We start from the raw sequence: 20,370 nt of genomic DNA, 5'->3' as shown, positions 1-20,370 counted from the left end.
CTGGCCAAGCCTTGCAAATGAGTTTTTGTTGTTTGTGCAGTGAGGAGCCAGATTTTTAAAGGCTGGCTTTCAATTTTACAGCCGTTTATTACAGGCATGAATAATTGCTGGCACGGTGCTACCACTGCTGTTGTTTGCTCTTAAGGTTGGGCCAATTACATATGTAAGCCCTTGATTTACAAGCAAAAGCAGAACTAAAGTAGCTTTGTGGCCTACATTTCAAGAATGAGTGATGTGTCCATGGTCAGCTGTGGGTTCCCAAATTTGTGCTGTGAACCACAGAGGTCCACGGCCATAAATGTGTGGCCCAGATTGTCCAAGGCATCCTGTGGCATGGGCTGTCACAGCACAGCGTGAAGGACATAAACAGGGAGCAGCGAGTGAGGCCTGGGAACATGCCCAGATTCATCCCATGGCAGGAATGCTGAAAGATTGTGCTGCATTTGGGGAATTCACAGTGAACACACAGAAAAGAAAGGGAACTGGAACTGAACATAATGGTTCTGCAAGATGGACTTAAACCAAGCCTGTCCAAGTCCTGCTTCCCAACATGAGGACTGGTCTGTCTCCAGCTCCTCTGGGCACTCAGCCCTCTTGGGAGAGGAGAATCACAGAATCCCAGAATGGTTTGGGTTGGAAGGGACCTTAAAGCCAATCCCATTCTCCACCCCCTGCCATGGATGGGACACCTTCCACTGTCCCAGGCAGCTCCAAGCCCCAGTGTCCAACCTGGCCTGGGACACTGCCAGGGATCCAGGGGCAGACACAGCTGCTCTGGGAACCTTGTGCAAGGGTCTCATTTTCTTCCCAATATCCCATCTAACCCTGCCGCATCAGTGTGAAGCCATTACCCCTTGTCCTGTCACTCCAGGCCTTAGTCCAAAGTCCCTCTCCAGCTCTCCTGGAGCCTTCTAGGCAGTGGAAGGGGCTCTGAGGTTTCCTCAGAGCATTCCATTCTCCCCTCCACCTCTTTCAGCCTGTCTCCAGAGTGGAGGTGAATCCATGGAATAGCTGCTATCCACTGTGGAATTTAAAAACGCCTGATTGAGATCAAGCAGAGGATTTTTCTTGCTTCTGCACAACAGGCAGAGAATGGAAAGGAGGTAGGTCAGTGTGATGGCTGTTCTCCATGGGGTGATGGTTTCCAGACATCACCCACAAGTGCTGTGACCTGGACTCTGCACTGCCCAGCATAGGGAAGGTGTCACTGTGCTGTGCTGGTGCCATTGGGTGCCACCAGCCGTGGGGTGAGGTGGGAGCCAGCCCAGCTGTGCTCCTCCGCCCTGGCCTCGTGGCAGGCTGGTGTCCTTGCTGCTGGGAGAGCAGGAAGGGCAGGATGTGAGGAAGGGCAGGATGTTTGTGGGCGCTGATGTCATTGCCACAAATCAGTCGTGGATGTTGTCAGCGGGAGGCAGCGGCGGCTCGGCTTGGGAAGAGGCCAGCGTGTCACAGCCCAGGGGCTGGCCAGAGGAGCACGCTGCACTCATGTCCTCACTCATCACACAGCACGTGGCTCCTCAGCCCCCTCCTGCAGGGTTTGTGTGGTCAGCTGGAGGCCGTGGCCACCTCCATGGTGTGCATGGCCCAGGCTCAGTCTGAGTCCTGCTGATGGACTCAGCTTGGAGATGCTCTGCCCCACCTCAGCACAGGCTGCTTCTGCTGCCATCCAGCTGGGCAAGAAGCATTGGTGCAGGACCAGTGATTTCTGGAGTGATTTCCTGAAGCTTCTGAAGGCAGAGACAGCACCCAGTCCCCCCTGGCAGCCCTGTGGTGTGCACTCTGGTCCTGGCAGACCCGTGGGCAGCAGAGCCATGGGGAGGCACAGCCAGGTCTGTTTACGAGGCTGCAGTCAGCCTGGCTTTTACACCCCAGCAATTACTGGCAAGCCCTGGCTGCTCCTGCGCCTTCGCAGCACATGTGTGAACTCCTGGTTGTGTCACCTCCCTGTCCCCTCCTAGCAGAGTCTAGCAGTGGGAAGTGATCATCACAACTCACATTTGCCTGGCGTATGTCTTTCCACAGTTCCAGAGTGTGGAATGAATTGAACCCGCTTCCTCCTTCACCTTCAAGCTGTTCCTGGATGCAGGCAGCTCAGCTTCCGCAGCCACGCTCAGCTCTCGGAGCTTTTTCTGCCCTAGGGATGGAGCCCTTCTCTCCTGCCTGGCAGAACCTGCCTGGATGCTCCCCCTTGCAGAGGTGGTGTTCATCTCATGATCTTTTGGGCTTTTCCTAACCTTTCCCTTGCCAGGCTGAGGCTTTCTGTCCACTCCCTCCTCCACTGTGGCAAAGGAGGGCTTTTTGTCTTTGCCTTCAGGGTCATTAAATCTTAATTGGCACGTTGGCTTTCTTTGTCAAGGTATCAGCTCTCTCCATCCATCAGTGATGTAGGGCACATTGCTGACATTCTCTTCTTCCTGCATAATTATCTTATTCCATTGCATCTTTTATGCACAATCTTCCCTTCTGGAAGTGCTCCTCTCCCTGCTCCCACTCTCCCTGAGCACCCAGTTCAGCTCTGGTACCTGCCATGGCCTTGTTTCTTACACCTGCATATGAATCCTTTGAGTTATTCCTGTATTTTGTTAACTACCTCGATCATCTTGGCTCTTTGAGAGCTTGATTCAGGCATTCATAAGTGTTTCCTTCACCCTGTCTCTGAAGATGGGATCTGTGTCACCCAGCTTCAGTGCTCCTACACGAGTTTCCACCTGAGCTGGCTATCCAGCCAGGGACAGGGAATCTTCCAACAGGCAAATCATTCCAGCTAAGGCAGGAGTCAAAGGCAGCCCCATCTCCCATTAGACAAATCATCTTTTCTGCTTGCTGTGCTGACCTTGAATTTCTCAGATGCTTTTCAGAACAGGTGCAGCCCCCTTTAGAGTGACCCTAAAGCTCTGGGCAGTGGATTTGCCTCTCTGGATTAGCCAGGGCAAGTCCCATGGAAAAACAGACATGGGGTCTCCAGAGACTGTTACTGAGGGAGTCCAGGCAGCTTTTATGGGCTGGAAGTCTTAATTGTAGCTGTCTGATGTTAATAGAGATGAATCTGACACTTGGAAAGGTTTGGAGGAATGTTTTCTTAATTTGTATTTAGGAAATGTAAAGGTATATAGTGAATGTTTAAAAACCAACAGCAACAGTAATAACAGTAATTATAGGTGGGCACAATTTTCTTTTATCTTTTAACTGAAGTTGCTAGAAAAAAATGACTGCTGTGCTGATACTTGGCAGGGACACTGATGTGAGTACCCACTTGTTTCTGAAAAACGCTGTGGGATTTTTAATGACCATCAGCAGCACAACCTTGATTTTTAAATGTCATCCTAAATGTAGCAGTTACAGCCTCCTCTGCCGTGGCATGTGGGTGGGTGAGTAGGGATGAATCAGAAAGCAGAAAGAATTGCTGGTGCTTTCTGTGGCTCCCAAGTTTTCCTCGAGGGCTTCCCACCTAGGAACTGGCTGGAATTATCCGTGGGTTGTGTTGCAGTCCCTGGTCCCGTGGCATCTCCTGCTGTTGCTCTCCCCTCTATTAATCCATGATTAAGTCGCTTGATGTAGAATGAGTTAATCAGGTTTCTTCAGGAGCTGGTATTCCACAGGATATCCTCTCTGTTTATCAAAACGAGATAAATGAGAAAAATGTTTCCTAGCTCTTGCAGATGCAGTTTTCCATTCTCCCTCTGGCTGGAAACACTCCCCAGGCTTCACTTTCGGAGCTGAAATCTGTGCTTGGCATGTGCAAGATGGTGATTTGCTTTTGTAAATGGAGCAAAGTCTTGGTTTTGAGTCATGACTCAGTGAAACAAATCTACTTTTATCAACTAAAACGATTCTAATAGCACCATTAAACCCGCTGGGACCGGGAAGAGCCAGAGTGACACGGCAGTGGGGTAGATCCAGCATCTTCCCTGGCCTGCCAAGGCTCGGGAGTGATGAGTGGATGGGTGTTTAAGGAGCATCCGTCCCTCCGTCCCGCCGTGGTACCCGGGGCACGGCCGGAGCCGGGCGGGTGGGAGCGCAGGGAGGCTCCGATGGAGCTGCTCTGCCCGCCCGGGGACGGGAGGAGCTGCGAGCAGATGGCAGGGTTAAAATAGGACAGAGCTGCGCCGAGCTGCTGCTGCAAGGGAGAGGAGTGAAATGCCTGTTCTCACACTTCACTTTGTGTCTCGGGAAGAGCTGCGGAGTGCCTGCGCTCCGCTGGCATTCCCAGCAGGAAAGCGCCAGGCAAAGGCTTCCTCGGGTTTTTGATATTATTAGCACTTGTCTTAAAGAAAAATCAGCTCAAATGAGCAAGCAAACAAATAAAGCGAGGAACAATGGAAAGCCTCAGCCTTGGGCCCCCTTTAGCATCTCTCAGGATGATTAGTGGGATGTGTCACATCGGCACCGGAGAGCGGGAGCGTTCGGAGCGAGGCTCTTGTGCTGCTTTCAGGCAGCTTTTTGCAGTGTTTTCATCTCACCTAAGGCGTGTGAATAGGTTTTGTTGAAATATCCGAGTGACTTGGCGTGCCTGGAATGATGCCCAGAGTGATTCAGCATGCTCAGGGGGAGAATTCTGTGCAAAGCTGCCCCACTGCGGGGTCTGAGGGGCTCCTTGGGGGTCCTGCAGCAGCAGCGAAGGGCTGGGAAGGACCTTGGGTGTTCTGCCACCATCCTGGGCCACTTCAGATCCGGAGCCAGGAGGGTGGAGGCGTGCAGAGAACGGGAATGTGAGGAAGAGGAGGAGCAGGGAGGCAGGAGCCAGCACTCGCACTCGCACCCTGAGGCGGCTGCCAACGCTCCTGGGAGCATTTCAGTCTCCCCGTCTATAAATCAGGGGGTGCTTTGAAGGCTCTGTGATGAACAACATGGGATGAGCTCGAGGCCGTGGTATTAATCCTGCACTATTGTTCTTGTTTCTTGCTGTGTTGGGATTTTTTAAAAAAGAAATCAACACAATTTTTGAGGGCTCTGGCTAAAATGGCACAGAAATAAATGACTTCTGCTCACGCTTGTAGAGCATCTCCTCATTTTTATTAATGTAGCCTCTGATGAAACATAGCCCATCCCCCGGCACCGATCTCTGTCTGACCTACAGTAAATACCAGGCTTTCAGGAATCCATGGGGAGTGTTTTGTAAGTGTGGCACATAGAGCCATAAGGCTGATTTACCCTCAGAAACAAAGCATCAGTTTGGGTGATTGAACACTGGGGGGATTTCCTGGGATGCCTTTCTCCATGCACTGAGGAGCACTTGCCTGTACCTACCTAAAGAACCAATCATTCGCCACACTGAGCTGGAAGAGAGCTCACTCCACTCCTGTGACCACTGCAGGTGGGACATGAGTCACCTAATCCAGCCCCTGTGTCACAGAGGGGTGACAAACCCTCAGAGTGGCCTGCACAACCCATCCTTCACCATCAGAACAGAGAAGCCAGGCTGACCTTGATGGTGCTGACATGGGGGTGGCAATCATCCTGAAAATCCCCAAACCTTTGTATTTTGTCATAAAATAGTCTGTGGGTTGTTGACTAAACCCATAGAAGCTGAGCTGTCAGCTCAGGCTCTTGAAGCTGCACCCACCCTTGTCCTGGTGGGAGTTCCAGGTGCAAATCCCCCCTGGAGCAGCCCAGTGAGGGTCAGTGACAACGCTGGTGTCCTTGGAGCCAGGGGCTCGTGCTGGCACTGAAATACAGCTCAGAGCTGGCAAAGCCAAGGGTCAGGAAAAAAGAAGGGCTCTGGGGGTGTTCTTGGAGGCCTCATTCCTGCCGGGGCAGTGAGATTCCAGCCTGGGCTCGCTTTGGGGCTGTGTGTGATCTCCTGTCTGTTTTTGTGGGACCATTTTTCCCTATGGCTATAAATAGAGCCAGTCAGTTTGTTGTTTGTATTTGTTCAGCAGAACAATCTGGTGTGATTTGTTTTGTTCTGGCACCTGAGATTTTACTGCCAGAGTTGGTGTTCACTCTACTCTGCTCCCTAGAGAGGTGAGGAAGAGGAGGGGCCTCAACTCAGTCCCCACATTCCCACTGCTTTCTCTGTGCTTTGGGTGACTCGTTGATTCTGCTGGTTCACACAAGTGCCCCAGCTCCTGCATCCCACACCTGGAATGTTGGGTCCCAGCTGCAAAGTCTTTCTGCAGCCCTACAAGGTGTCTTGCTGCAGCAGATTTGTTATTCTGTATTTTTATTTAATTACTTTCTTTTACAGCTCTTTGTATAAATCTAATTATCCATCTGTTACGCTGCATTAGGGCATCACAGCTCCTCGGATTTTTTCCTGTTCTAAACACTTAACTTGCCCTGCCTGGGCTCAGGTGAGCTGGGTCTGCTCCCTGCAGGGTCCCAGTGAGTCCAGGGCTCCCAGTGGCTCCTGACCACACCAAGCTCTGCATTTCCAGCTCTGTTGTGACTGCAAAGGGCCAGGAGCTCGCAGGAGGTAATTCCCATGTCCATGGTGTGGCTGGGAGCAGCGTGTTCGCAGTTAAACCCCATGTCACTGTGCTCCCAGGGAGCCTGGGGCTCTCCATTGGCATGTTACAGCCCTCCTGCTTTCAGAGGGGATGCTGGAGGGCTCACAAGAAGTTCGCCTCTCTCTTGCCTGGGACACAGATATGTAGTTGGAAGCCAAGCCAAGGCTCCCCCAGCTTTCCCCAGGTGCCTTCCACGCTGCTCCTGCATCTCTGGGATGATTCATGCTCCCAGCTTTGAGTATCACATGAGCCCATCAGAATCACAGAGCCACATACTCAGCTCCATTTTCTTCTCTGCAGTTCTGTTCTCCTCTTAGCAACAAATACTCCATAACCTAATTGCTCATTAAAGGCTGTGCTGTGTCCCTGTAATGCAGGATGTCACAGGCAGCCGTGGTGCTCTCCCAGGGACGCCGCTGCTCCCCCGCCACGGCGGCGAGCGCCTGGCTTGGTAGAAAGTGAGAAGGCAGCATTGCATTGAAGTGGAGATTTTCATCTTCTTGGGGATTTTTTTATATCTCTCCTATATTCTGGGCTTTTGAACATCTAACATCTCTTTCATGCTTCACATCTTTCATATGAAATTGTTGTATTGTGTTGCCTATTGAAACCTAGTTTTTCTTTTGTCAGGTTTTCCCCCCTCACCCCTGCTTTCTTCTCCGCTGTATTTGATCGGTGTAACGACTTAGGGCTCCATTTTTCTGGGTGGTTTTTAATCTCCTTAAGTCGTATCTCTGAAGGCCTTTGTCTGTGATAAACTCAGGTCTGAGCTGGTGCTTGGAGAAGAGGATTTTTAGGCCAGTTCTGCTGCATGTGGCCCTTGGGGGAGGCTTTGGGGGTGACTGTGCCTCATTCCTCCTCCTTCTCCCTCCAATAGTCACAGGCAGCCCTGGTGACATTGGGGCTATTTTATTATTATCCTGTATCTCATATTGTGCATGCAAATGTCCTTTTCCATAGCTTGGGACTGTGGAAAACCTCAGTTAAATGTGTGTTCTGGAAGGGATTCACCCACCCTGTGCTTAAGTGTCATTTCCTGGCAGAGCCAGGGGGTCATTTTGGAGGGTGAGGAGGCTGCAGGGCTGTTGATATGGAGTTGTCCCAGTTATTATTCTCTTAGGAAGGAAGCTAGGAAGTTTGGAAGGAGATGTGGATACCTGGGAAGTCATGGAATCAGAGCCATCTGGCTCACTGCAGCTGCTCCATGGCCATTTCCCACAGGAATAGTTCATAGCCAGAGCTTGGAATGCAGAAGGAAGCCGTGTTCTCCTTATGTGTTGCTTCTCACTTGAACTGTTTGAATGCTTTTATTTTTTTTATTCTTAAACCTGTGATCTGAAATCCAGTCATGCAAGTATTAACGAGCTGCTGATCACCCTGCCTCTCTTTTCTGCCCTTGTTCAGTCTCAGATTTGCAGCTCTAGTTCGGGCTGGAATTACTGACACGGTAATGATCTGTTTTATCTCTCTATCTATTATTTGTCAAATAATTTTAACATGACTGTGCTTACAAGAACTGTCAGAAACCCTCCAAACACTGAGAAGGATGAAGAAGTCATTGGCCTTTTCAAGTGTGACCCTGGTTGTGTTGCTTTGTTTCTAGGGCTCACGGAAACGACCTTTTCTATTGCCTGTCAAAGTGTGACCCAGGTGTGAGGGTTTGAGAGCCCCAGGAGCCAGACAAGGCACATTTCAGCCCTGCTGGTTCGCTCTTGTTTTATCCATTAACAGATTTTGGACTGAAAACCAGGGAAAGGGAAGGGAAGGGATGGGAAGGGAAGGGAAGGGAAGGGAAGGGAAGGGAAGGGAAGGGAAGGGAAGGGAAGGGAAGGGAAGGGAAGGGCAAGGTAAGCAATGCTACCTCGCTGCCTGTTTCTGATCCTCAGGTTACAGCACAAGCTAAATAGACTACACTAAATTTTTTAGGCTGTTTCACAGACTTACAGACTTTGATCCCTGGCTTTGATTTCCCAGGTGGCACCGCAGAGGCTGGTTCTGAGCAGAGAAGAGACCCATTAAGCCCCGTCTAGCCTGGTGATTATCATGCCTTTGCACCAGCACCGGGGCTTTCATCAGAGCTCAGCTCTGCAGCCTCGGCTCCCTGTGCCTGGGGAGATGCCAGGGCAGGAGGAGCCTGTGCCAGCCCAGGCAGGGGCAGCCCCTCCATCCCACTCCCTTCCACACCCCTGCTTGGTCCTTCCACACCTGGTTTCAGCAGGATGCCCAGGAGAGGAGGTCACCCATTCTTTCCCAAGGTCTCATGCAGTTTCTGCAACAAGCAGGCCATGAAATAAATATTCTCTGTGTGTCCTTGTCAGAGCAGTAGAGATGAGGGCATTTGCCTGCCTGCCCTGCTCTGTGCCTCCAAGTCTCCAGGTCCCTCTGCACCACTTGGCTTGCTTTCTTTTTTTTTTTTAATTTAAATCTAATTTTGCTGCCTTATTGTAAGTTCCCACCTAACTCCAGAGCTGCTGTCGCCTCAGGGCTGTGTTGCTGCTTTTCAGTCTTCCCACACCCGCATGTGCAGTCTGCAAAAACTTTGAGAAGTCTCTCCTAAATTTGTGCACTTGGGGTCGTCCTAGGAGGAGTGGAACAAGGGTGTCTCTTAGCAGAGAGTAGTCGTGAAAAACCCCTTCCCTTCGTCTGCAAAGTGGAAACTGCTTCCATGCCAGGAGCTGCCAGTGAAAATGCATAGAATGTGGGCAGCATGGCTGGGAGGCACAAGGAGCTGAGGTGTGCAGCCAGGGTCACATCGAGAGGGGATGTGCTGTGACCCCACAGCCAGGCTGGGCCCCCAGGGCTCACTGGGGCTGTTCAGCACTCAGGGGTCTCTTCTGGGAAGCTGCATGGGGCTGCTGTTGAGTCCCTGCAGCCTGTGGCTGTTCCTCCCCTGGGATGGGGGCTGGTTAATCTCACCAGTGCAGCACACCCAAACGTGTGCCATCACTGCACCATAGGCTGGCCCAGCCCTGTCCCAGCCTCAGACTCCTGTTTCAGTGAATTTTGTTGCAGATGCCACCATCCTGTCTCCATTAACAGATTAGCACGGCTGAATTTCCCATGCGAGCGCTCCACAGTCTGTCTCATTGTGTTTATTTTGTTCAGGCTGCTTTTCCCTGGGCTTGACAGTGTAATTTGTACAGATCTCTGCTGAGTTTTCCAAACCTTTAAACAAGCTTTTTTGTTAGCTTGAAGCCAGGACCATTGATAGCAGTGACAGAGCAACAGGAGCATTGAGAAGCGAGCGGCAGACCCACCAGCCAGGAAGGCTCCCTCACCTCCTGAGCTGCTCCTTGGCAAAAGCTCCATGGTTCAGAGATTTTAATTAGATCAAATCCTCCAGGTGACCAGCCAAGTATTAAAGGCATACCAATTTATCAGTCGTGTCTCCTGCTGTAAGAGTTTTTATTATTTATTTTAGAGAGATGTGACGAAAGAGCTTGGATATCCCAAATGTGCCCTTCTCCTTGAATGGCATCAGGAGGTCTCCAGCCCAGGGGATTGTCCTTTCAGTGCACTTCTACTCAGCAAAGTGCCTTCCTGCAAGCTGCTTCTGCACTTGCTCTGGTCTCCATTGCCCAGAGGGACTTGCACATGAAATGGGATGAGGTTTTTGGACACATGCTGTTGGGACCATGGCTATGGCTGCAGGTTTGGCTGGAGATGAATGAGAGCCCCAGTTGTGAGCTGGGCCTTGGGCCCAGGAGTGGCCTGGGGACAGGTGAAGTTTTAGGGCTTGTGCTGTTTGCCTCTGTTGACTCTCTAAATCAGTCCCCAGCCCATTCAGAGATGCCATCAATGGATCATTGCACAACATATTGGGGTGGAAAATGGCATCCTGCTTCTGCACCTCCTGCATGGGGAGGTTGGGGATGGGCTCCTCATGGTGGATGTGTCAGGTCCCACCTGACCCAGGCACTGCAGAAGCTGGTTTGCTTCCAGGGATGCTGCAGGGCTGGTACATGGGGGTCTGAGAATTGTGCTGTGAAAATCTCATGGGCAGGAGGATCCTGGAGCTCCTGGGTTTGTTCTTTCTCCCTCCTGCCCTGTTTGGGCAGGATCACAGATGCCCCCACCTTTGCAGGGTGCCTGTGCCATGGCTGTGCCTGGATGTCTGCTGCAGCAAGTGGGTGAGGAAGGAGAAATCAAGGGTGGCTTTCAACAAATGCCCTTTTCTTACCCTTAGGTGAGCCTGGTATTGCCAGCTGGGAAGTACCACACCAGATTTGCTCTGAGCAATGATTTTAACTCCAAGCTGCTCCTTGCCCAGCTCCATTTGTCTCTGGTTTTGTTTCTTTATGACTGTGCCTGCCTCTGTGTCTCTCATTTCTTGGAGGGGCTGGGCCGTGGCTGCTGCAGCAGCTCCGTGGGAGCAGCGGGTGCTGTAGCAGGGCCATGACCTCTGTCTGGCACGGCGCAGAGCCAGCAAAGGCTGGAGAGTGGAGCTGCCCCTGGAGTGGGAGAGCTCTGGGATCAGGGATCAGATAGCTGGCACACTGTGCCCTGGCTCTGAAAGCCCTGCCAAGGAGGAGCCTGCAGTGTCTGATGGCTCCACCACCTCCCAAGATGCACTGGAAGTGGGCTTGCAATGTGTCAGTGTGGATGGGAGGAACGGTCTGTCTGTGTGTCTGTCTGTCCTTGGGCAGCTGCTGAAATCCTGACCTGATGTTTCAGCCTGTCCTGGCAGGCAAGAGGGTGGATTTATCCACAGTAGTCCTTGGAGAGGAGCTCTTGCTGTGAGAGGTGTGTGGGTGATCAGCACGCTGGCAGCAAGCAAGGACAGGGAGAAGCAGGAACTGGAATACAAAGGCTCTTCAGAGCTCTTCAGGAGTGGATGTCATGTGGACTGAGAGGATTCATGGAACCAGGGAGCCACAGGGGAGGGCTCCTTGCCAGGGGAAGCCAGGTGGGATGGGAGGTATGGTGGGAAAGCCCAGATGACCCAGTGTGCCCTCCCCACCCCTGCTGCCTTCATTTCAGGTGTGTTTGAGGTGGCTGCACAATTTGTACCTTCTCCATAACCATGAGCCAGCGTTGGTGGGAGCTGGGGGATTTTGTTTTGGGATCAGGCTGGATTGACCTTTGTTCATGTCCAGTGTGAGGTGGGAATATAATTAAATAGAACCACTGAAGTCGGAAAATCCCTCCCCAGAGCATCGAGTCCAAACCGTGCCTGATCCCCGCCTTGTCCCCAGCCCAGAGCACTCAGTGCCACCTCCAGCCCTTCCTGGGACACCTCCAGGGATGGGCACTCCAAACCCCCCTGGGCAGCCCCTGCCAATCCCCGAGCCCCCTTTCCATGGGGAAATTCCTGCTGTGCCCACCCTGGGCCTGCCCTGGCCCAGCCTGAGGCCGTTCCCTCTGCTCCTGTCCCTGTTCCCTGGAGCACAGCCCGACCCCCCCCGGCTGTCCCCTCCTGGCAGGAGCTGTGCAGAGCCACAAGGGCCCCCTGAGCCTCCTTTGCTCCAGGCTGAGCCCCTGCCCAGCTCCCTCAGCCTCTCCTGGGGCTCCAGCCCCTTCCCAGCTCCGTTCCCTGCCCTGGACACGCTCCAGCCCCTGCAGGGCTCTGTGGCCATGAGGGCCCAGAACAGGACACAGCCCTCGAGGTGCCCCAGCAGTGCCAGCAGAGGGGACAATCATTGTCCTGGTCCTGCTGCCACCCCAGTGCTGGCACAAGCCAGACCAGGGTGTCTCCCACCTTGCTGTGCCCCACTCTGTTGGTGACCTGCCTTTTGCTTTCATCCCTGCAGCAACCCCAAAGTGCAGATTGAAGCCATCGAGGGGGGTGCCCTGCAGAAGCTCCTGGTTATCCTGGCCACAGAACAGCCCCTGCCTGTCAGGAAGAAGGTGAGGAGTGGGGCTGCACCTCTGGGCAAAGCTGGGATTGTGCTGAACTCTGTGTAAACACTCTCAGGACATCAGGGACATCTGAACAGTGTGGGATCCCACGTTGGGTGGGCTTCACTCTCAGGGGTGCAGAAGGGGGGCCCTGGGTACCAAACCACCCCAGCAGCACCGGTGGAGCCTGCACTCCCCTGGCTCTGTGGGTGTCCCCCCAGTGCCAGCAGCGGCACTCACAGTGGCTCTGCCAGCCAGTGGGGACAGCACAGTGCCACAGTTCTGGGGGGCACAGGAGAGGGTCCCCAGGGCAGCACAGCCATCACAGGCTGACAAACACAGGAGCTGACATTTGAGGAGGTAATTGCTGCAGCCAGCCCTGTGTCCTGCCTTTGGCAGAGGCTTTGGAGCAAGGAGCAGCACCAAGAGCCCCAAGCCAAATGTGCAGTGCTGTCCATCGGGCTGGGGGCTTCCTCGCCCCCTCCCTCCCTCCCTCCCTGCTGTATTCCCTGGAGCATGAGATCCCATTACCCTCACTTTAGTGTGTGATGCCACCTCTGCAACACCACCTGGCTGCTCCCAAACCCCAGCCTGGTTTTCTACAGGGACCTCCTGCATGAGGGGTCCAGCAGGGTGGGGAGACCTCTGGCTCTTCCATTCACCTGTAACGAGTTCCCTAAAATATGTTCCCCTTTAACCCTGGTAAGAGTTTTCCAGCAAGTGAAAGGCACAGGAGAAAGCTGTGGAACCGCGTTGCATTTGGCCATGGATGTGAGGAGATCCCATGGGATGCTCCATGCTCAGAAACTCCTCCCAGGAGTGCCCGTGGCTCAACCCAGAGCTCCTTTTGGGATGGCTGGGCTGCAGGGGCTCTCACAGCTCTGCTGTGAACCAGAATAGTTCATTCCAGTCAACCTGAGTGCATCGTGCTGGCAGCCCCTGCAGAAACGAGAGGGGTGGTCAGTATTGTCCATGTTCACATAGAACTGTACAAGACCCTGCAAGGGTTGAACCCTCTTTTCCAGGAGGACAGAGGTTTTAATTCCCAGTTCCATGCTGTGTGCAGTGTCCTGTGTCTCCAGACTGGATCCCAAGGGCAGGCTGGTGGCCCAGCCCGTTCCTGCACAGGGCCGCAGCCCCGGGCTCCCGCTCCGATGGTTTTTCCGCCCCGGTGCTCGCAGCCCTGCACGGCAGCGAGGCCAAAAGTGCATTCCTTCCCTCCGCCGTCCTCTGGCCTACGATTCAAAAGGGAGACAGCAGCATCTCAAATTCACCAGCAGCAACGCGGAAAATGGAAAATAGAAACAAACGGGAGCGGGGAAGACGCGGCTGTCAGCTCGGATCTGTCCGTGCGGAGCGGGCGCGGCCCGGCCCCGTGTGGGGAGCGGGGAGGCCGAGGCGAGCAGCGCGAACCCTGCCCCGGGCGGCGCGGCCGTCCCTGCCTGGCACAGCAGCCGGGCTGACGGCAGCGCTGGGCTGGCCCCTCAGCGCCTCCTCGGCTCCGAGCCGAGCCCTGCGGCACCGCGGGCTGCTGGGCTCTGGCTAAAGGCTGTGGGGCTGCACCCTGACACGGCCTGAGCCGGGGACATCACCTTGTCCTCTGACTGTGGGGCTGCACCCTGACACGGCCTTGTCCTCTGACTGTGGGGCTGTGGGGACATCACCCCTGGCATCCAAACCACCTCGTGGGGATCATCTGGGTGGTGCTGGACACTCCTCACCCCATTGTGGGGGTGAACATGGAGAAGTGATGGGGTTGGGACTGTCAGGGTGCAGGCTCCTCAGTGACAGCCCAGGCTGGGGTTTGGATGAAGTACCCACGATTTGGCAGCCTCACAGTGCTGGGGAGGATTGGGATTGCAAACAGGACTGCTGGAGATGTCCCTCAGCAAGGAGAGGTTGGGATGCATTTTCCTTGGAGCTCTGCACAGATGAACTGGAGTGTGTTTCTGCTGTCCCCCTGGGGTGCCATCAAGAGGGGCCGTGCCACATGGAGCGGCCATGGCCACTTTGCTGATTGTCCTCTCTTTCTCCACCAGGCTCTCTTTGCTTTGTCCTCCATGCTGAGGCACTTCCCCTACGCTCAGCAGCAGTTCCTCAAGCTGGGCGGCCTCCAGGTGCTCAGGAGCCTCTTCCGGCAGAAGGGGATGGAGCCCCTCCATGTCCGTGTGGTGACACTGCTCTACGACCTCATCATGGAGAAGGTGAGAACTGGGGTAGCATTGGCCAGACACTCCCCACCTTCACCCCCAAACCCAGCCAGGCCTGAAAATCCTCACAGGACAAGGATGAGGAGGAGTCATCCCAGCATCAGTGGGAATGAGTCCCCTTCAGCCCCTTGGCCAACACCACACCAGTGCCTGGGGATTCCTAGAGGAGCTGAAACCTTTGTTTCTCTTCAAGTCACTGCCACCATTTCCTCCTGAGGGTGTTTAAACAGCAGGACACAGAGGACACAAATAGGGAATGCTGGCCCTGGGCTGTGGTGTCCAGCCAAGGCCAGGGGACAGGCCAGCTTTGCCTGCTTTGCCTGCTGCACGTCCCTTGCTGGAGCCCAGCCTGCCACGTTGTTTTATTTTCAAATACCCTGGATTACTGCTGTAAGTGTCAGTTTAAAGCCTGTCTTTCCTTGCCATGGCTTGTTGTTCAGTCTGTGTGTTTCCCTGACTCCAGAGAATGGGAATTAAATCCACTCTGGCTCGGTTTATGGCCAATTTGCCCTGCGGATTATGGCTGCTCTAATACCTGGGTTGCAGGCACGGCAGAGCAGCACCTCTCTGTTAAATCAGTTATTTTCCAGGAGACTTTGTAAAGGTGCAAATTATTTTAGCAGGTCTGAAATCTTATCAGGTGCTGACTCTAACATGATCCTGTCAGCTCCATGGGAAAGGAGCAGACAAGGGCATTTTGACTCAAACCATTCCCATTTGATCCTGCTGCCCATTTCCCAGCTCTCCCCTCCGGCAGCCCCATCTGTTCCTACCTCTGTGGGTCTGGGGCAAGCACAGCCTGGCAGATTCTCAGGTTTATGTTAAAACAACAATTTTTAGCTGCTCTTTGGATTGGGAGTGCTGTACCCTGGGTGCTGGGGGGCTGCTCCAAGCTGGGGTAGCAGGTTTGGGATGGGCTGGGTGACTGTCAGATGGATTGGTTTGGAATCATAAAGCACCCTGGCAGCTCTCAGCGCAAAACAGGAGTCACTGGGGCTCTGAATGCCTCCTTCTGCCACATTCCTTCCCTTTCACTCCAAATCCTGCCTGCACTTCAGCAGGCAGCTCTCAAGAGGACCAGGAGAGGGGAGGTCTCCTTGGTGTTGTCCTTCCAAGTCCCTGTCTGGAAATCTCATGCTATCAGCAGCCTCTCCACCAAAAGGCTCACAGGGTGGTGTGGGAGAGTTTCCCTCCTCTCCCTGGCCCCCTTGCCCCTCTGGGCTGGGCTCTCTTGCTGTAAGGGATCCAGCCCCCTGCAGAATTTCAGTACTGGGGTTTTCTGGACCAGGCTGGCAGGGGAAGGTCTGGCTGTGGCTGGAGGAGACTGAGATCCCATCTCTGGAAGGAGCAGCATGGAGCCAAGTGATGATGTTCATTAGGTGCTCCAGGCACCTGTCAGCAGGAAAAAGCATCAGACCAAAGACTTTACAAGTCTTGCTGAGTTTCCTGCCCCTGAGTCCCCTCCCAGGCTGTGTGACACAGAAACCCCCAGTCCCTGGGAGTTCTCCAGGGTGGAAAAACAGTCCCTGTGGCCAGGGAGCCAGGACACAACCTGGGGCTGGTATTCTGTGGCAAGTCCCCATCCATAGCAGGTGGTACAGGACATACATCCTCCTCTGCTGTGTCACCTCCTGGGAGTAGTTTCCTCTGACAGGGACGTTAATCTGTGTTCCACCACTTCCCACAGATGCTGCTTGAGGACTCCCAGCACGGAGAGCAGATGGAGGAGAAAATCCAGCAGTACCAGCAGGTCAGGCTGGTGCCGGCGGTGGTGGAGCAGGGCTGGTGTGCCCTGGTGCCCAATCTGCTGGCCATGCCCGAGCACGACACCCGTGAGAAGGTCCTCAAGCTGGTGGGGGTGCTGGTGGCCTTCTGCAGGGAGCACTACCGGGGGGACCCCGCCCTGGGCACCACCCTCAGCCTCCTGCGCAGCGAGTACGAGGAGCTGGCAGCCCAGGAGCAGAGGGAAGGGGACAAGGATGGCTACTTCAGGGAGCTCCTGGGCTCCATTAACACCATCATCCAGGAACTGAGGTGAACCTGGGGGCTCTGTCCAATTCCAGGGAATTCAGGGTGACAGCAAGTTTGGATGGCCAGACTTTTTGTTGCAGGTGCACTTTGGAATAAACTGCTGGACTAAATGAGATCCCACACTGTGTGCCAGCAACTTTGTTACTAAAATACATTGGGGTGTGGGGAATGTCTTGATTTCATGGCATACTGCTGGAAGAACAGAGGTGCACAGTGGAGGGAACAAGCTGCGGCTCAGCTGGGGAATTTGGGATTTGCACAAAGGGAACAAGCAGTGTTCCCAGGGGAGCCATGCTTGTGTCACTCCCAGGAGGGGATGTTTGAATGTTTGAATCCCTGCACTTCCTCCAGGCCTGGCAGAGCCCAGCTGGTCCCTTCCACTCCCAGCCCTTGCAGGGGTCTGCCACCACCAGGGATGGGCACAAATGCCACCAGATCCATCCACACCCATGACCCTGGAACCACCAGGCTTTGTGCTCAAATATTTGAGGCTCCCTTGTACAGTGTGTCACTTGTCACTGTTAAGTAGAAGGGCTAATTATAACTAATTTTTGATCTTTCTCTTTTTGGGGTTTCAGGCTGTTTTGCTGGCATTAACTTTTTTTTTTCTATTTTTATCTGAAATGCATTTTCCAGCCAGCCTTGCTAAGGCTTTGTAGGTTTAAAAAAAAAATTAAATCTGATGGTAACAGCCAGGACAACCACGGGAAGGGGCTTTTCTGCTGGAAACCCAAGCCTCTGGAGTGGTGCCAGGTGAATCAGGGATCCAGCAGAACTGGAGGGGATCAGCACAGGGATTTTTCAGCCCCTGACTAGCTTTGTGTCACTGTGTCACAGCTGCATTTAAGGTGGGGATTGTCTAACACCTCCTTAGGGAATGAGTCAGGCAGAAAACCACCAGCAGCCCTCCCTGTCCAACCCCAAAGCCCCACTTGCTCTTCCTTTAAGTCTTAAACCTGACAAGTTTTTGAGCAGGGGCTCACTGGGGATGCCTGTGCTGGCCCTGGTGCTGGAAAGGTGCCCATGGGCCTCCAGGGCAGCTCAGGAGGGAGCAGGTGATGGCTCCTGGTCAGTGCCACTCACTGCCAGCCCTGGGATGGCAGCAGGAAGTGCCCAGGAAGGTCCTGGTGACCCCCTTGGGCTGTTTCCTGCACACACCGGCAGGGTGACACAGCCGAGGACGCAGGTGACACGCAGAGGAGGCCAAAAAGTGATAACAAATAACAATTTCTTGGCAGCGCTGCTCCTGAGGCACTGGGCCCTGGCAGGGCACATTTGGGGCAGAGGCTGTGTGAGGTCTTGGGCAGTGCTGGCCTCAGGGACCCCACACCCACACCCTGAGTCCCCCTGCCCGAAGGGCTCCAGCCCTGCAGGGGGGTCAGGAGCCCAAAAGGGGTGGCCAGAGGGAACCCCTGGGCTGTAGGCACCCCCTCTCTGCAGCTCCTGCAGGTCTCAGGGGTCATGTCCAAGCACTGGCAGTGTAGATGGGTGGTGGCCTGGGGAGGTGGTGACGGCCATGGAACATTGGGAAGCACCAAGAGCTGTGCCATGGGCAGCCCTGGCCAAGGCTCAGCCTTGGGGCTGCTGCCCATTCCTCTGTGTGCGTGGCCATATGTCCCCAGAGGGTCACAGAGAAGTGCAGGCGAGGCCTGGGCTGCTTTCCCTGGCCAAAAATGCCAGCCCAGGCCGGTGTTCCCACTAATGACAGCTTTGTGTCCCAAATGGCACTGCTGGTCCACAGCCCGGGGTAATGACAGGGCTGTTGCAGCTGCCTGCTCCTCCCCTGGCAGGGCCAGGGCCAGTCCTGCCCCAGACCCTGTGCAGAGAATCCCCCAAATTCCTGCAGGGCTGGAGGGGCCCGGGGTTGGGGATCCTGGGGCAGATCGAAACCTTGAGTAGGGCTCACCAGACCCCCTCCCAGTGCAGGTCTGGGATGGGCACTTCCATACTCAATTCTGGAGCTAACAGGGCCCCCCTATTGCTCCAGCTTCAAGAGGGGATCAGGCGTTAAGCGCTGCAGTCACACAGGTGGCCAGGCCAGGACCAGCTCCCACTCCTTCCCCTGCACCCACCAGAGCACCGGGAGGGCTGTGCTGGCCCAGCCTGAGCTCTCGGAACCCGGGCACCCTTTAGGCAGGGAGTGGCTCAGAGCAGGGCAGAGCCCGCGGGCTGGGTCTCCCTGGGACACTCCCCAGCCCTCACCATCCGCAGCACAGGCGGCGCCTGGGCCCTCAGCACTGCAGCAGCTGATGTGCCTTGATGGATTTTTCCTTTTCTCACCCCTTTGTCGGGGTTTTGAACGCACTCGTCCCTCCTCACCCTCTCTGATCTCCTCAGTTTTGTGTTTGAGGTTTGGCTGCCGTGGCCTGGTTGGGACCCAGCACCCGTGTAAGCAAACACAGCTCGGGGTGCCCCGGCCCCGCTCCCGACACATCCCAAAGGCGCTGGGAGCAGCCAGAGCGCGGAGTGGGAAAGGCGCTCATTAACGGCCATTAAATCGTGGCACGGAAACTTCACACACAGTTAAAGCGGCATAAATTCAACGTGGCTCCATTCACCGCGGAATTGAATTAAGAGCACTTGAAATCTGGAATAAGACGTATCTCCTGAGGATTTAATGTGGTTTCACTAATACACTTTAGAAGATAATGTGGGTTCATCTTCCTGAGATCCCTGCACTGCCAGGTCTGCCGGGCTCTGGCACGGACCCAGCAAAGCTGCTGTCCCATTGCACTGCAAAAAACCGCAAACCCAAAAATCTTCACATCGCTGCAAAACCCCCCAAAACCCCTCTAGCAAGTACTCCGGCGTGTTCCAGGCGGTGCCTGGGGAGTAGCCGTGGGGAGCTGCCGGGTAGGGAGGGGAATCCTACAGCCCTTCCCTGCCCAAAGCCACGGCGGGTCCCCCGACCTCCACGGAGGGCCGGGAATTGGGCAGGTGGGGTTTGGCTCCTCGCTCACCCCCGGAGCTCTCCCCGCCCGTTCGCTCCCTCCCGAGCCGAGCATCGTCCTCCGGCAGCGAGAGCGACAGCACGAGCTCTTCCCCAGCGCTTAATTACATGGAGCAGTAATTACTGTAATTCTCTCCAATTGGCTCCCTAATAAAGTCACAGCTTCGCTGGCGGCCGGACCCCCGCGCCGGGCCGCGTCTCCAGCGCCGCTTTCACACGCAGGGCTGGAATTCCCTGACTCGGGATCGGCGCTTTTGGGTTTGGAACTCCTGAAAAACCACCCGGGTCTGGTGCCGGTGCCGAACAGCCCGGAGGGGCCGGGATGAGGAACTGCCCTGCCCCGGGATCTGCCGCTCCCCAGCCCCGGTGTCACCACCACGTCCCCAGCTAAACTGGGAAACTGGGATTTCATGACACAAAATCCCCCCTGTTCTAAGGGGACAGGTGGTGTCTGCTGCACTTCTGAACGGAGCAATTAAGCGTTACACCAATAATGATTCACCTCGATGCCCTTCTCTGCTCCAAACCCAAACGCAATTCCCAGAGGAGCAATTCTTGGGTACAAAGGAAATGTGAGTTGAGGTTTTTTGGCCTCCTGTCCCCATGGCGTTCCTGCTGCTCCTGCACCCCTGGGGCTGTAGCTCTCACCAGGGGAACCACTTTTAATTTCTTGGTACTCAGTGTTTGTAGCACAAATTAAACGAAGATGTGTTTAAAAGATAAATAAGCGTAAACTTGTCTGCACATCTTAATAAGGATTATTTTTTAAAGTGCATTAATAGATTGTACTGGTGAGAGGCATTGGATGTACTCCCTAAACAGCTCAGGGAATGTCACCTTTAAGATAATACCAAGAGGAAAAAAAAATCTCTATTGTATAAATTCAGTTAAT

The 20,370-nt window shown here is 54.4% G+C and overlaps 1 protein-coding gene across 2 annotated transcripts in view; it reads left to right on the top strand.

Moving 5' to 3' along the window:
- Window positions 1-16,648, top strand: part of SIL1 (SIL1 nucleotide exchange factor) — a 328,507-nt gene extending 311,859 nt beyond the window's left edge. For both annotated transcript variants that reach the window (XM_059483627.1, XM_059483629.1), the window contains exons 8-10: window positions 12,200-12,296; window positions 14,327-14,491; window positions 16,185-16,648. In XM_059483627.1, the coding sequence (XP_059339610.1) occupies window positions 12,200-12,296; window positions 14,327-14,491; window positions 16,185-16,535 (613 nt within the window). In that variant the 3' untranslated portion in view covers window positions 16,536-16,648. The remainder of the gene's footprint in view (window positions 1-12,199; window positions 12,297-14,326; window positions 14,492-16,184) is intronic.
- Window positions 16,649-20,370: the final 3,722 nt, after the last annotated feature.

Source organism: Ammospiza nelsoni, chromosome 16 (assembly GCF_027579445.1).
Source record: "Ammospiza nelsoni isolate bAmmNel1 chromosome 16, bAmmNel1.pri, whole genome shotgun sequence".
In the NCBI taxonomy this organism is placed as follows: domain Eukaryota; kingdom Metazoa; phylum Chordata; class Aves; order Passeriformes; family Passerellidae; genus Ammospiza; species Ammospiza nelsoni.
Note: the sequence above shows the minus strand (reverse complement) of the source record. Positions and strands in the feature narration are given on the sequence as shown.